General features: G+C 41.7%; 1 protein-coding gene across 3 annotated transcripts in view; it reads right to left on the bottom strand.

Annotated features, from left to right (window-relative positions):
- TAMM41 (TAM41 mitochondrial translocator assembly and maintenance homolog) overlaps positions 1–16226 on the bottom strand; it is a 48867-nt gene that overhangs the window by 10580 nt on the left and 22061 nt on the right. For all 3 annotated transcript variants that reach the window (XM_008697872.2, XM_008697873.2, XM_040628442.1), the window contains 2 exons: positions 10691–10836; positions 846–1011 (listed from right to left, as the gene is read on the bottom strand). In XM_008697872.2, coding sequence (XP_008696094.1) covers positions 846–1011; positions 10691–10836 — 312 coding nt within the window. The remainder of the gene's footprint in view (positions 1–845; positions 1012–10690; positions 10837–16226) is intronic.

The following is a 16226-nucleotide window of genomic DNA, read 5'->3' as shown; positions in this document are numbered from 1 at the left end:
GACTCCTCAATCCTTCATCCTCTCACAAAGGCAGCAGAGACCATATTGTGACCAGAATCGTGGTAAAATGAAAACAAACAACGTGCCTCCTCACTTATCTTCAGAATAGGTACCTGGTAACCTAAACATATGCTCTGACGGCCTGGGGCAGGTCCCTGGGAGAGCGCGTCACTGGGAAGGGCAACTAGGGCAGTAGCTTGCATCCTTCAGGAGCTCAGGAAATATTCCTCAATAAAACAGGAGAACGTGCTCAACTGGGCAAGGGAGTCATTTTCAATCATGATTATTTCTTTACTGACAGCCCTTGTAAATTATCTTTAACACCTCAAAGGGAAGTGGATCTCTGAAGATAAGATTTTTGGGTAAACATTGGGAAGGCCCTGGGGATAATATGTGGAACATGGGCCATGTCAGAGGGAACTGACTGAACACACTATGAGACACACTGAATGGGAGTCGGCTGATGAAAGCTGTGTTCTTGATGTTACAAAAGCACTAAAAATGTCACCAGTCTCCTTCCTTCTCAGACCACCATGAAGGACACAGAGGAGTCTTTGGAATAACTTCTAGAAGTTACGCTCTTAGAACTAAACAAACATTGTTTCCCCCTTTGACAGTGATTTAGGACCCAGGAATCTGAAAACAGAAGTACTTTCACCACCCTACTTCAAACAAATGACAGTTTAGATTTGGAAAAACCCCAGATTGTTAGTGCTTTCTTCTTCCCTGAGACAATCTGTCTCTTGATCTCATTAGGCAAGAAAGAATAAAAAATACATCTCAGTCGCAAACTTTGCTTTTTACCCATGGCCAGTACTTCCTTAACACCAAATCCATAAACATACCTAGTCGCACCACTTCTCCACAGTCAGGATCATGAGCAACTTGAAATAAAGTTTCTTCCACATCTCTGTTTTTTCCAGGAGGGTCCATAATATGATTTATTTGTTGCTGTAATGTTTTGGGCAATGTCATTAGCTGAGTGAATTGTCCTTCTGGGCTTTTATCTATCTAAGGGGAAAAAAAAAGATAATGTCTATGTAAAGTTCTTTGAATTCTATAAAGATTCAAAGACACGGGCTTCTCTTTCAAGTCACATAAACATACATGAACCCATACCCCAGACCGGACAGCATGCTAAGGAGACTTGCTCCTTTCTGAAACTGAATGCACAAGAGTTCAGATGCTAAGTTCCTTCAAAAAGGCCAACACTTTTCCTCTAATAGTCCACTTTTACATGAGAAAAGAACAGAAGCCTCTTTCAAGGATCAATTTCTGACTTTCAGTTTTAAAATTTCTATTTGTCTTGCATCCAGCAGCTGAAGGAAGTGGGGCTGCTGCCAACATTCACTGAGGCTCAGCAAATCCAGGCACAGACTCTCCCATTTTAAACAGAGGGGCACTGAGTGACACAGCCAGTGTCACAGAGCCACTCGGAGAGAGCGGCGTCTAACCTCGTGTCTCCTGCCTTCTGGGCCTTTTTATTCACCATGCTGTATTTCATTAACTGTAGGAATAAACTGAGGACAAGGACTAAGCTTATTTGCTTTTAATCCCCTGGCACACGGTAGGTTGTCAAAAAACACTCGCTGAGTAAGGGAATGAATAACTGCATCAATAAAACTTAGTTGTCGTTATTTCTTAAGTAGGATTAAATTACACCAGTGGTTTCTGTGCCCCACATATTCTAAATACATCAAGCTGAAAGATAAATACAGAAATAAAACATACAAACTATGCATCAGACTTTACTTTGAATCCAAAGTGAGCCACAGAGCCAAGGCCACACCTAGCTTCCCTAACTCCTAGTCTAATATACTTTACTTCATGGAACTAAGTTTTTACAAAATCATGTAAACACTGCCTGCCTGCCAAGGTGAGAACCAGTAGCACCGCCCTCAACGGCTCATCTCATTATTTTTCACGTAAGAATCTGTCTTGTGTTCTTTCAACAAATGGTTAGGTTTTAACTTTGACTAAGAGAACAGCAAGAAAAAAAAAAATTAGACAAATGAATATATTAAATTTTAGATTCGGATTTTCCAGATATGACTAACTTTCTTATTAACACTTAGAATTCACTCATTCTACCACTTTTTTCATTTAACAAGTATTTATTGAGTGTTAATGTCCAGATTTTTATAGTTTTCTATAAAATTTATGCAAAGAAGAACAAAGTACTATTGTCTAGTGGCTCCAGTAAACGTAAAGGTTTTTTTTTTTAACCTGAATATTTTATATTTATCATTAAAAGGATTCTAAATCCACAGAATTTGAAGCTTTGCTTCAATAAATGACAAAAAAAGTGGATACTACTGTAAAATACATTAGAAATAACATTTATAGACTCATATTTTGGGGCTAAGAATTGAGATTAGTCAAAAGGATCCTATATTTCTGTAAGGCTTTATCTATGAAGCTTTCAGGAATTTTAGAGATACCAAAATGGCTTGAGTAATATGAGGAGTTAAAAAATAGTATTTGCTACTGCTTTCTCTTGAGGAAAAGAATGCATTGGAATTTTTGCTTGAAAGACAAAATATTAGGTGACATTTTCAAATAAATTGCTAAATTCTGTGTAATTATCCTCTTTGATTCTCATTAAAACATGGAAGTGAAAGCATTCAATTAAATTGTGAGAGTCAGTAAATAAAGAAGAAGAAATTTTTAAAAAACCGTGAAAGTCAAACCGCACTTTAAAAGCAGATACGAAAAGACCACACGCTGTATGGTTCCATTTATATGAAGTGTCCAGAACAGACAAATCCATAGAGGCAGAAAACAGATTAGCGGTTGCCTGTGGGGAGGGGAAACTAGGGTCTGCTAATGGATGTGGTGTTTCTTTTTCGAGTGATGGAAATGTTTTAAATTAGATTGTAGTGATAGTTGCACAACTCTGTGAATATACTAAAAACCACTGAATTTTATGGTATTTGAATAATATCTCAATAAAGCTAATGTTTTAAAAAAGCAGATGTGGTCATAGGATACTGGATGCTGTGTTGTACCACCCAGATCCTGGCTTAAGGGCCAAGGTACTCATTCCACTAGCTGCTGGGAAAGTTCGCTGAATCCCTCTCTTAGTATCCCTCCCAGACCTGTTCTCAGCCAAAGGGAGCTGCCTGGATCCAACGACTGGATGACACAGGAGTACAAAGTCTGGGACAACTAGGAATGGCCATCTAGTTCCACGGTGCCACCGTAGGATCAGATGGGGGCTTGTTTCAAATCCCCTCAATCCCGATCCTACACAACACCTACCAGGAGCGTTCCTAAAGAGCATACTCCATGATGGCACTTCAGAGCTGTGATATTATGGAAGGCCAAGGGGAAGCCTCCGAAGCTGCCATTTTACCTCTTATGCAAGACAGTAATTAAAAAACAACAACAAACACCACCTCTCAGGAGGAAAGGCAGAGATTAGTGTTATCTGTAAACCTAAAGGATGCAGGGGTGTCATGTTTAATTTTGTGTCACTTGGCTAGGCTATAGTGCTTAATTGCTTGGTCAAACATTAGTCCACATGTTATTATAAAAAAATATTTTTTAAGATATAATTGACATTTAAGTCAGCAGACTGAGTAGATTACCCTCTACAATGCAGGTGGGCCTCATCTAGTCACTTAAAGGCCTTAAGAAAAAAGACTAAAGTATCTGAGGAAGAAAGAATTCTTTTTTTTTTTTTTTTAAAGATTTTATTTATTTATTTGACAGAGAGAGAGACAGCCAGCGAGAGAGAGAACACAAGCAGGGGGAGTGGGAGAGGAAGAAGCAGGCTCATAGAGGAGGAGCCTGATGTGCGGCTCGACCCCAGGACCCTGGGATCACACCCTGGGCCAAAGGCAGACGCTTAATGACTGAGCCACCCAGGTGCCCCAGGAAGAAGGAATCCTGCCTCCAGATTGCCCTCAGACTTAAAATTACAACATACTCTTCCCCAGGTCTCCAGCCTGCCGGCGTGCTCTGCAAATTTCAAATGTGTCAGCCTCCGCAGTTTAATTCCTTAAAATAAATCTCTCTCTCTATCCCACTGGCTCTGTTTCTTTGGAGAACTCCGACTAATACAAAGGCTAATGGTCTCCCTCATATTTCCACTAAGTCTGGCCCTCACAAAATCCAAATGGGTTCTGGAAGATTACAGCAGACCACCACAACTCAAGCAAGCAGAAGTCCCAGTTGCATCTGCTGTGCCGGCTGTGGTAAGTCTGTTTGAGCAAGTCAACAGAACTGCAGGTATCTGGATGGCGCCGAGACCAGCGGAAGGCATTCCTTTCCATCTTTATTAGGAAGGAGGATCAGAAGCAGCTCGCTCTCATGAGACAGACAATAGTGTATCTTATGGTTTGCCTCAGGGCTATGTTAACTCTCCCATCCTCCGTCATAAGATATCCCAAGGAAACCAGACCATGGACACTGTATAACCTCGGGCTGATCCACTACATCAACGGTATGTTGCTACCGTGACCTGGTAAACGACAGCGGCAAGTACACTGGAATGCCTGGTAGGTAAACGTACTCCAGGGTGTAGAAGATAAACCCCACGAAGTTGTAGGAGTCCACCACATCATGAAGTGTTTAGGGGTCAGGTGGTCTCACGCATGCTGGGACATCCTCTCGGAAGTAAAGATCAACTTCTTGCATCTCGTACCTCTCACTGCTAAGAATGAAGCATGATGCTTGGTAAGCCTCTTCAGGTTTTAGAGGCAGCAGATTCCACAATTGGCTGTAATGTTCAGACCCATTAACCAAGTGGTATAAAAGGATGCCAGGTTTGTGAGGCTCAGAGCAGAAAAGAGCCTGCAACAGATCCAGGCAGCAGAGCAAGCAGCCCCCCACTTGGGCCATACAACCCTGTAAAAACTATAGTTCCAAAGGTATCTTCGGTATAAAAAGAAGCGACAGGAAGCTTGCGGTAGATTCCCAGTGGGAAATCACAATGTAGACCGTTAGGGTTCTGCAGCAAGGCCGTGCCATCTGCAGTGAAGAGCAATGCACCATTTGAAATCAGCTCTGAGATATGAGACTCTGGTAGAGATGGAGCTTCTAACCACGGAGCAATGAAAGACCACGCATCAAGAACTGCCCATCAGGAACTGAGATCTCTCGTATCCACCAGATCTTAAGGTCAGGCAGGCTCAACTGTAATCCACTTTAAGATGGAAGAGGTACACTAGCATTCCGCATGAGTAAGGCCAGAGGGCACAAGTAAGCTGCACATGCAGGAAACCCAGGCCCCGTAATACCCACTACGCACTGTTGCAGCAGTGCGTACCATTCTATTTCTCCACTGGTTCATGCCTATGGCTACGTGGAGGTTCCCTTGTGACTGGCTTTCGGAGGATAAAGGATGAGCTTGCCGCATGGATGATTTGGCTTGGTACGTACAAGCTGAAAACGATGCATTACAGCCTCACTCAGGGATAGCCCTGAAAGACATTCATGAGGGGAAATCCTCTCAAATGGGTATGCTTCAGGTGGTGTACCTGGTCATCCACTTTACATGGAGAAAGCAGCCCCAGGTAAGAATATACAAAGACCCATGGTGAGTAAAGCATGGTTCGCTGGTTGGTTGGGCGCGAAAGGAAAAAGACCAGAAGACTAAAGACAAAAAACTCAGAAGAGGCATGAGGATGGATCTATGGGAGGTGTGCACGAAGTGTGAAGATCTTTGTAGTTTGCTAACATCCACAAGAAAGCATCCTTCACAGAAGAATCAACAATAACCAAAAGGACAATTCAGCCAGTTAATTCAATAGCCTCAAGCACAATGCTTATAAAAGGAGTAGCCATGGTGGCAGGGTAGAGGCTCTGCCTAGGTCCAAGGCTGACTTAGCTACTGCTGTTGTTAAAGTCTATCCTGACAGCAACAGAAGCCAAAACTGAGATCCTGATAATAAGACCATCTCTTGAGACTGAACAGTTAACTACATTGGACCCCTTCCACCTGGGAAGGGGCCGTAATTCATCTTAACTGGAAGTAACACATATTCTGAGCATGGGTTTGCCCTTCCTGCCCACAGGACCTAGCCAGTACCATTACAGGGCCTATGGAATGCTTGCTTCACCAACATGACTGTACCATGTAACATCACTTATGGGACCCATTTTAGAGCAAAAGAGGTACAGAGGTATAGCAATGGGCACAGACCATGGCTCCACTCTTCCTACCATATACTGCACCAAAGCTGCCAGACTGATAGCGCAGTTCTCAAAAAGAGGAAATCTGGGGGCCACACAGCAAAGAATTATCCAGCCTAAAATGCTAATAGTGCCATCATTTAAAAAATCCTATGACAGAGCAATGAGGTACAGCTGAGCCAGCGGCTTGGCGATGATACCCGGTGAGAATGGGGTGCATACACATCCTAAATTAATGCCTGTTAAATAGTACCTCGTTCCCAACCAGTGGAATGACTAGGTCTGGGACCCAAGGAATGGAAGAAGTAGCCTTGTTTCCCATTGTTCCCAGTGACCCACTCAGGGAATGTGTGCTTCCCATCCCTACAACTTCAGGACTTAAAACGTAAAGCTATGACTGCCACCAACTCTCTTCAGATGCCACGCCAAAAGCCCAGCACACAAAGAGAGGAGTCACTGTAGTGGCAGAAGCAACTGATCATCAGGGGACAGCTGCTGGTACACATCTCTTAGTACCCCTTGCCCAATTTTGATGGTAAAGGGAAAGGACAGCAATCATAGCCTGAAACGGGCATGGTGACCGGGTCTCAGATGCCTCAGGTTGAGGGGCTGGGCCACCTCGTCTAGCCCAGCACAAATGCTAGATGAGGGTCAGGGGCGTTTGGAATGGGTAGTGCGGGAAAGAGCAGGTGGGTGTTAGTGACAGCCTCAGCTGCGCTGGGAACTGTAATTCAGCCCACGAATCTAACTCTTGTAAGTTTCCCCAGGATAAGAGATCAATCAGAACTTAGATCACGTAGGCTTTCACAGGCCATAGTGAGGAATTTGGAAATGTTTATCTTCATGGTTAAGGAAAATGCCCAGCCCTTTCCCCTTGCTCAGTTTTCTGTAAGTTGGCAGCTAGGCACATTATCCTTCCTGATCCCAGTGAGTAGATGATGTCCCTTTGGAGAAATCCTACAGATAATGACACTAAGAGAAACAGAGAGAATGTAGAGAGCAAGATAAAACTTCAAAAATTATAATAAAGACAACTAGAGGGGTGACAAAAGATAATGCATTTGGAAAACAAGAACAGGATGCTGTAAGAAAAAGAACATTCAAAGGAAATTAAAAATTTAATAGCGGTGCTAGAAGATCAATTTGAAAAATTCTTCTGGAAAGCAGGAAAAAACCCCCAAAGAAACAGGAAGGAGGAAAGAGAAATTAAAGAGATCAAACCAGGAGGTCCAACAACCAGCTAATAGGAATTCCAGAAAGAACAAAGAAAGAAAATGGATAAGAAGAAATTATAGAAATAACAAAACTTCTTAGAATTGGAGCTCATGAATTTCCAGACCGAAAAGGCTCATGAAGTGCCAGAATAATAGTGAAAAACACATACACAAAGACAAACCATCATGAAATTTAAGACCGGAAAAAGGGAAAAGATCCTAAATGCTGTCCAAGAGCTAAAAAGGTCATATCCAAAGGATGGTAATCCGAATGCCACTGGACTTTTTTTTTTTTTAATAATAATATTTTTTAATTATATTATGTTAGTCACCATACAGTACATCCCTGGTTTTTGATGTAAAGTTCCATGATTCATTAGTTGTGTATAACACCCAGTGCACCATGCAATACGTGCCCTCCTTACTACCCATCACCAGCCTATCCCATTCCCCCACCCCCCTCCCCTCTGAAGCCCTCAGTTTGTTTCTCAGAGTCCATAGTCTCTCATGCTTCATTCCCCCCTTCTGATTACACCCCCTTTCTCTATCCCTTTCTTCCCCTACCGATCTTCCTAGTTCTTATGTTCCATAGATGAGAGAAATCATATGATAATTGTCTTTCTCTGCTTGGCTTATTTCACGTAGCATTATCTCCTCCAGTGCCGTCCGTGTTGCAGCAAATGATGAGAAATCGTTCTTTTTGATTTTTAACCCTTAAAAAGTTAAAAATTGAGCTACCCTATGATCCAGCAATTGCACTACTGGGTATTTACCCCAAAGATACAGACGTAGTGAAGAGAAGGGCCATATGCACCCCAATGTTCACAGCAGCATTGTCCACAATAGCTAAATCGTGGAAGGAGCCGAGATGCCCTTCAACGGATGACTGGATTAAGAAGATGTGGTCCATATATACAATGGAATATTATTCAGCCACTGGACTTTTTAACACAACACTTAGAAACTAGAAGAACCGGGGCACCTGGGTGGCTCAGGCGTTAAGCGTCTGCCTTTGGCTCAGGGCGTGATCCCAGCGTTCTGGGATCGAGCCCCACATCAGGCTCCTCTGCTGGGAGCCTGCTTCTTCCTCTCCCACTCCCCCTGCTTATGTTCCCTCTCTCACTGGCTGTCTCTCTCTCTGTTAAATAAATAAATAAAATCTTAAAAAAAAAAAAAAAAAGAAACTAGAAGAACTGACGCTATGACTTAAAAAGTCTGAGGGAAAATTATTTCCAACCTAGAATGTGATATGTAGCCCCAACTAGCAATCAGTGCAAGGGTAGAATGTTCAGATGTACATGGTCTCAAAAAATTTACAACCTATGTTAGAGAGGTACTATAAGGTGTATCTCACCAAAATTAAAGTATAACCATGAAAAAGGAAGATAAAAGATGAAGGAAACCAAAACCTAGCAAAAGGAGAAGACAGAAAGAACCCTCAGGGTGATAATGAAAAGACGCTCCAGGAGAACAGCCATGCTGCAAGCTTAGAAAGAACAGGGCACACGGGGCTCCAGGAAGAAATGTCCCCAAGAAAAACAAGAAACAGAAAATACCTGATGTGTTGGTCTATGATGAGAGAAGCTATGCAGATTTGAAAGAGGGCATGAATTAGGGACAGGTACAAAGAAAATCAAGCAAATGAAGAAAATGAGACAATTATTAACTCCAAGAAAAACAAATTTGCACAGGAAAGGAAATTTCATAGTAGTATATCTCAGCAATGAAGAAAAAGTAAGTTTCATAATAATGTAAATAGTGAACATTAACCCAACCAAAAATTATGAAGTAACTGTATGTGGAGCAAGAGAGAGTGAGGTGGGAAGGGAAGTGTGTGTGTGTGTGTGTGTGTGTGCGCGCGTGCGTGCACGTGTGGGTACGTGTTGATGGGAGTGATAAAAGAGAGTAAAAAAAAATCCTCATCTTCCATTGATGGACGACAAAAACAAAGTATAAAACAGAAAAAAAATCAAGAAATCACAGTCAAATCATATTGTTTAGAAACATGGAGGTAAACACGGGACCGCTAACAAGACGAAAGCAGTCAGCTCTGGGAAGTAGCGCTGAGAAGTGGGTGTGCCGAATAGGGAACTGCTACTTTTTGTTACAAACCCTGAGGTCCCATGTGGTTTTAATTTTTTAATTTTTATTTATTTATTTTTTAATAATAATATTTTTTATTATATTATGTTAGTCACCATACAGTACATCCCTAGTTTTTGGTGTAAAGTTCCATGATTCATTAGTTGCGTATAACACCCAGTGCACCATGCAATACGTGCCCTCCTTACTACCCATCACCAGCCTATCCCATCCCCCCCCGAAGCCCTCAGTTTGTTTCAATTTGGTTTTTAAATCACGTGCATGCATTACTTTCAGAAAAGTAAAAAATTTTAAAAACTTGCTAAATTTGTTCAACTGAGTGGTAGGTATTCTGGGGATTTCATATCATTCTTTCTTTTTGTTTAAATAATTTCTATTTTTTTCTCCAAAGTTCCCTTTCAGTTTTAGAAATTCCCTTAAATTCTATATTCAATATAATATTAGTTGCCCCTATTATTTGGAAGAGGAAGAGCACTAAAAAAGTAAAATACAGTGTTCTTTTTGCTAAAGATTAAAAAAAACCCCAACTCTGTGGTTCCTAGAGTTTTAAACACTCTTAAATCCAAATTACTTTCCCCCAAGGAAAAGTCCTTTAATATTTATTTTCAAATACTTAGTAATATGATTCCTAAAAATACCTGGAATGAAAGTTTCATTTGATATCTCAAAAGGAAAGCCAAGACATAATAAACATAACAAGTGAGGAAAAAAATAAGCGTCAGAATAATATGTGTAAAAGTCCATTTATACAAAACCAAACCAAACCAAAAAAGAACAAACTTCTATACATGTGTATATGTACAAATAAATACAGAAATGTACAAAAGAAGAGATCTGGGAGAATATACGCCAACTGTCAGTAAGGTTACATCTGGGGAGGGAAGTAGGATTGAGGATGAAGAAGCCAAATCTGAGAATTTATTTTCACTTGTTTTTGATTGGTAATTAGAACGCATAAGAATTTCAAATGGCAAAAAAGATACACATGGTAAAGACAGGTCCTCTCCCATATCAGCCCCAGGTTCCCTTCCCCAGAGGAGGCCTCTTATTACTAGTCTCTTATGTTACCTTTTGGCATTATTCCAAATACATGGGCTAGTATGTTTACATACGAAATCTACTTTTTAAACTGTAAATGTTATCACACTAGTCACATTGTTCTAACCCTGACTTCTTCCTCTTAAAATAGCTCTTGCCTTAGAAACAATATAAATTATTTCCCACATACAGTTTACCTCCAGTCGGCCTTGCTGGATCTTATACACCACCTGGGGATTCTCCTGCAGTATGTTGCCATAGAGCTCACGAAAGTGGGCTATGTTGGGCTTCACAATATTCAACACTTTTGTCTTATCCTCTCCAACCACCATCCGAAAGTCGCCTGGTTAAAACAAATGGAAAAACAAATTTTCCATTGAGAGTCCACATCCTGATATAAACTACAGCCCCACATTCATCACACCAGCTCAAGATGGCAGCATCCCATATTCAAAACATTTGCTTTTCCTCTTTAGAACTCTGAATACATTACCCAAGGTATGCAGGCACTTGTTTAAGGGAAAACAGAGCCTCTCAAATAATAAAGACCTTTATGCCAGTTAAAATGCAGTTAAAGTGCAAAAGGTAATCATCATTGAGAAGCTGATTTGTTGTTTTTCCAATGCAGAAGCACCTATACTTATAATCTTTCATCCTGTGAGCAAAACTCTGTCTCTGACCAATCATGGACCCGGGGGCTCCTTAGATGTGTGTGTCACCTTAGATGTGTCCTTGCTACTGCTTACTCAGCTTGAACCTCTTCGCTGTGCTTGTGTAAGGGTTTTTGGGGTACTTTATGAATATAAACAACTTCATCATATTTGATGAGGGCAAGAGCAGCAAGTGTTAGGAGTCCTAGTAAGAAGAGGTTTACATTTAAGATGAACTTCTTGAAAGCAGGTATCATTTTTTACATTGCAAGTGGTGTGAAATGAGGAATGTTACATTTGCCTATGGGATGAACTGAGCTGCAGAATAAACAGTTCTGAAGGACAAAGAGCCACTTCTGACACAAATTTGAGGTGCCTTGGCCTGCTTATGCCATTGACAATTATCAGCAAGATGTAGAGGGAAAAAGATGATGAAATGTGAAAACTTGAGGGAACACAGACTGGGCCAATGTGCGTTCAAAACAGGCTGGGTGCATGTGAGGGCCTCCCGGGTGAAGCCTGGCGAAAGCACTGTAACTGAAACCTTTGTTGGACAGGTAGAAAGTCACCCAGGAAAATAGTAAGGTAGCAAGTGTAGGCAGGTACCCCAGCTGCTGACTAATTCCTGGGGATCAGGCGACAATGTCATTCATCATTTGAACTAGGTCGCTTTTGAGGGTGAAGTGGGCATGATGAATAATTATACCAGGATAAGTAAAAACTGGGCAAACCCAAAATTATGGTTACCCTTGCCAATTACTTTTCTTGGGGGGTTGGGGTGGGCAGGAGAGAAGGGAATCATTGAAATTATTATTATTATTATTATTATTATTTTTTAAGATTTTATTTATTTACTCGACAGAGAGAGAGACAGCCAGCGAGAGAGGGAACACAAGCAGGGGGAGTGGGAGAGGAAGAAGCAGGCTCATAGCGGAGGAGCCTGACGTGGGGCTCGATCCCATAACGCCGGGATCACGCCCTGAGCCGAAGGCAGACGCTTAACCGCTGTGCCACCCAGGCGCCCCGGAATCATTGAAATCATTATGTGCCACAACAGATATTACTAGACCAAACTGTTGTTTTGTTTTGGAAAAAATACAGATACCCAGTACTATGTACTTCAGTAAGGAATAAAATATGCTGGGTTTTGAAGGTTCAGACGACCAACTTGTACAATTTTGTGGAAAGCAGCTGGGGACTGCAAGCTTCAGGAAAATAAACATACTAACAGCCTCTGGAACCCAACCTTGTGACATGAGGTCTGTTCAGGGCAGTGAGCAGAAGTGAGTTCCAGTTATAACAAGCTGCCCCAATACGGACAAACTTATTTTTTCACTACCATTTTATTTTACTTTTAAAAAGATTTTATTTTTTTATTTGAGAGAGAGAGAGAGAATGAGAGACAGAGAGAGACCAGAGCAGGCAGGAGGGGTAGAGGGAGAAGCAGACTCCCAGATGAGCGTGAGCCCAACGTGGGGCTCTATCCCAGGACTCCGGGATCATGACCTGAGACAAAGGCAGACGTTTAACCGACTGAGACACCCAGGTGCCTTTTTTCACTATTATTTTAAAGGGAAAGAGAGTTACATAGTTAAATCCTGGCATGACTGCTAGTGAGGGCGTAGAGAAATTGGTCCTTTCACATAATACTGTTGACATCCTAAACTGGTAAAATCCTTCGGAAAGCAGCGGATGAAACAACCCCCTCTCTAGAGAGAGAGCCTAAAGAAACAGACCCAAACAGAGGGCCAGAGGTAATGTTCGCTGAGCATCTGGTAAGTGCCAGGCGCTGTTGCAAGTGCTTTGCTGTATTACTTCATTTAATCCACACATCCCTGTCCTCTCAGACAGATACTATTCTATCCCCATTTAGCATCAGGGCAACAAAGACGGAGATGAAGTCACCTGCCTGAGATTTCCCGGTAAGTAAGTGACTACACTGCATACACACAACTGTTCACTGAGTCACTATTTAAAATACTGAAACACTGGGGGGGCGCCTGGGTGGCACAGCGGTTAAGCGTCTGCCTTCGGCTCAGGGCGTGATCCTGGCGTTATGGGATCGAGCCCCACATCAGGCTCCTCCGCTATGAGCCTGCTTCTTCCTCTCCCACTCCCCCTGCTTGTGTTCCCTCTCTCACTGGCTGTCTCTATCTCTGCCAAATAAATAAATAAAATCTTAAAATAAATAAATAAATAAAATAAAATACTGAAACACTGGAAGCAGCCCAAATGTCCAACAGCAGCGGAACGGATAAGTTACAATGGTACTCGCATACCCTACCTCAGAACAGCGTGCAACCACTAAAAACTGCAATAATCACACAGAGCAAGATGGAAAAGGATCATGTAATAGTAAGAAACTAGGATACAAAAGTACGACAAGAAAACAACTTGGTATAAAAAGAGGAAAAATGAGACAAAAAGATTACATAAAAATGTTTTTACTCTAAAAAGTACACACTTATTGTGGGCTTTTTTGGGGTGTGTGCACTTCACACTGTTACCTTGTTTAGTCCTGGCAAAGCCTCCTAAAAAAGGTATTAAGTATTCCCAATTTTACAGATGAGGAGATTGAGGTGCAAAGGTCCAGCCACCTCTCGGTATCAGGGAAGTGACATTTTAGGTGACTAGTATTATTCTACTTTGCAGTTTTCCTCCATTTCCTTCACTTCTATAATGTTGGCATATTACTTCTAGCATTTTTAAATAGATGCATGGGGTGCACAGACGTGCTAACTTGGCAAATGTGCATGGAGAGGCAGCTGGGTTAACTTTCACTCATGTAAATCCTTGGGCTTTTATTTAGAGCCTATAAATGGATTCTATCAATCTTGGAAGGGATAAAATGTCATCCATCTCCGAATCCAACATGGCTGGCTCTGAAGTGGAAGATGAGTTTGTATCACTGTTGAGTTCTAAACATGTGTGTCCTTTTTTTCTTCCTGTACATTCAACAAGGAGTTCTTATATTTTAGATAGTAACTTTCTAAGAGTGGCTGTATTTTACCAAAATGTAAAAAGCAAACTAATCCAAAGCATCGTCCAAAGAGCATCTGCATGCCATGATTAAAGGGCCTGGAAAATACTCTGGACTCTCTGAGAACAAGGACTGGGGCTTATTCATCTGTGTATCTCCAGCTCCTTGCGCACTGCCTGGCACATGGAAAGCACATCAATAAATGTCTGCTGAATTGAATTTCTCCAACTGCTGGGCCACAGAGCTAGCTCAGCCACAGGCAACGGCAAGCAAATGGGCTTATTACCCATTTCTTCAGGACAAAATGAATAAAATCGTGGGCACAGCATGACCCAGCATTTTGATCATAAGAATCAATTTTTCTTACCTCCAGAGATGTTTGCAACAAAACACAGGGATTGAGAAAAAGTGGCTGCTAACTTTTATTTTATTTTATACCTCTACTAGTAAGTTTAACTCTTGACTGCTCAAGCCAGAAAACCGCCAGTCTAATAACAATGGGTAACCAAAAGGATAATTCCTCTTTGACTTTGAAATGAAATAAACCCAGAGGCTTGTAAAGCGTCTGTAGTTGGCCTGCTCTGTGATTCCAGCATGCTACCAATGGCCAGGGGCCTTATTGTGAACGTAGGGATGTAAGAGGCTGCACCGTCCAGAGGAAAGGCCCTGGCTTTCAAGTTCGACAGTGTCCCACGGTGACTGGAGATTAACCCTTCTGAGTCAGTTTTCTTATCTGTAAAATGGCTGTAGCCATCATACTGACCTCATGAGGTTATTTTTAGATTTAAATGAATTAAGGCAGTAGCAAATGCCTTGTTTTTTTTTTTTTTTAAAGATTTTATTTATTTATTTGACAGAGAGACAGCCAGCGAGAGAGGGAACACAGGCAGGGGGAGTGGCAGAGGAAGAAGCAGGCTCCCAGCAGAGGAGCCTGATGTGGGGCTTGATCCCAGAATGCTAGGATCACGCTCTGAGCCGAAGGCAGACGCTTAACGACTGAGCCACCCAGGCGCCCCAGCAAATGCCTTGTAAATAGCAAAGCAGATAGTACTGTTCCTATGATATATATATGAGATGAGGAAAGGACAGGGGATAGAGGAAGCCCTAAGTCTTTGAAAATAATAACTGGCTAACTTTTCCCCTCTTAAACTCATTGGCAAAACTGCTGTTATTTCAGTTCAATAAATATTTGGGCGGCTAGTAAGTACCAGGAGCTGTGCCAGATATTGGAGATATAAAGATATATGCCCTACCTGAGGCAGGAAGTGCTATGAAAACAGATCATTTCAGTGTGGGGTGAAGACGTGGGTATTTCTTATGTGGTAGTGTTTAAGAACAGTAGCCCAAACTGGATGTTGATATGACAGAATAATATTCATTTTTTAAAAAGACTTATTTACTTGAGAGAGAGTGTGCATGTGAGGGGGGTGGGGCAGAGGGACAGAAACTCAAGCAGTCTCTGTGCTGAGCTTGGAGCCTGATGTAGGGCTCAATGTCACGACCTGAGATTATGACCTAAGCCAAAATCAAGAATCAGATGCTCAACTGAATGAGCCACCCAGGCACCCCAAATAATATTCATTTTTTAAAAAAGATTTCATTTATTTGAGAGAGAGAGAGAGAGAGAACATGAGCAGGGGGAAGGGCAGAAGAGAGGGAGAAGCAGACTTCCTACTGAGCAGGGAGCCTGACATGGGGCTCGATCCCAGGATCCTGAGATCATGACCTGAGCTGAAGGCAGATGCTTAACCAACTGAGCCACCCACGTGGCCCTAATATTCATTTTTTAACAGTTTTTTTTCCAGATATAATTCATATACCATACAATTCACCCATGTAAAATATACACTTCAATTTTTTTTTTTTTAGTATTTTTAGTATATATTAAAGGGTTATTCAACCATTTAATTTTAGAACATTTTGGCCTCCCGAAAAGAAACCCTGTACCCATTAGAAGCCACTCTGTCTCCCTCCATCCTTCCATCCCCAACCCTAGACAAAGACTAATCTATTTTCTGTATAGATTTTCCTATTCTGGACATTTTATATAAATGGAATTGTACAATAAATGATCTTTCATGACTTAGCATTATGTTTTCAAAG

This window comes from Ursus maritimus, unplaced genomic scaffold (genome assembly GCF_017311325.1).
Source record: "Ursus maritimus isolate PB19 unplaced genomic scaffold, ASM1731132v1 scaffold_14, whole genome shotgun sequence".
NCBI lineage: Eukaryota > Metazoa > Chordata > Mammalia > Carnivora > Ursidae > Ursus > Ursus maritimus.
Note: the sequence above shows the minus strand (reverse complement) of the source record. Positions and strands in the feature narration are given on the sequence as shown.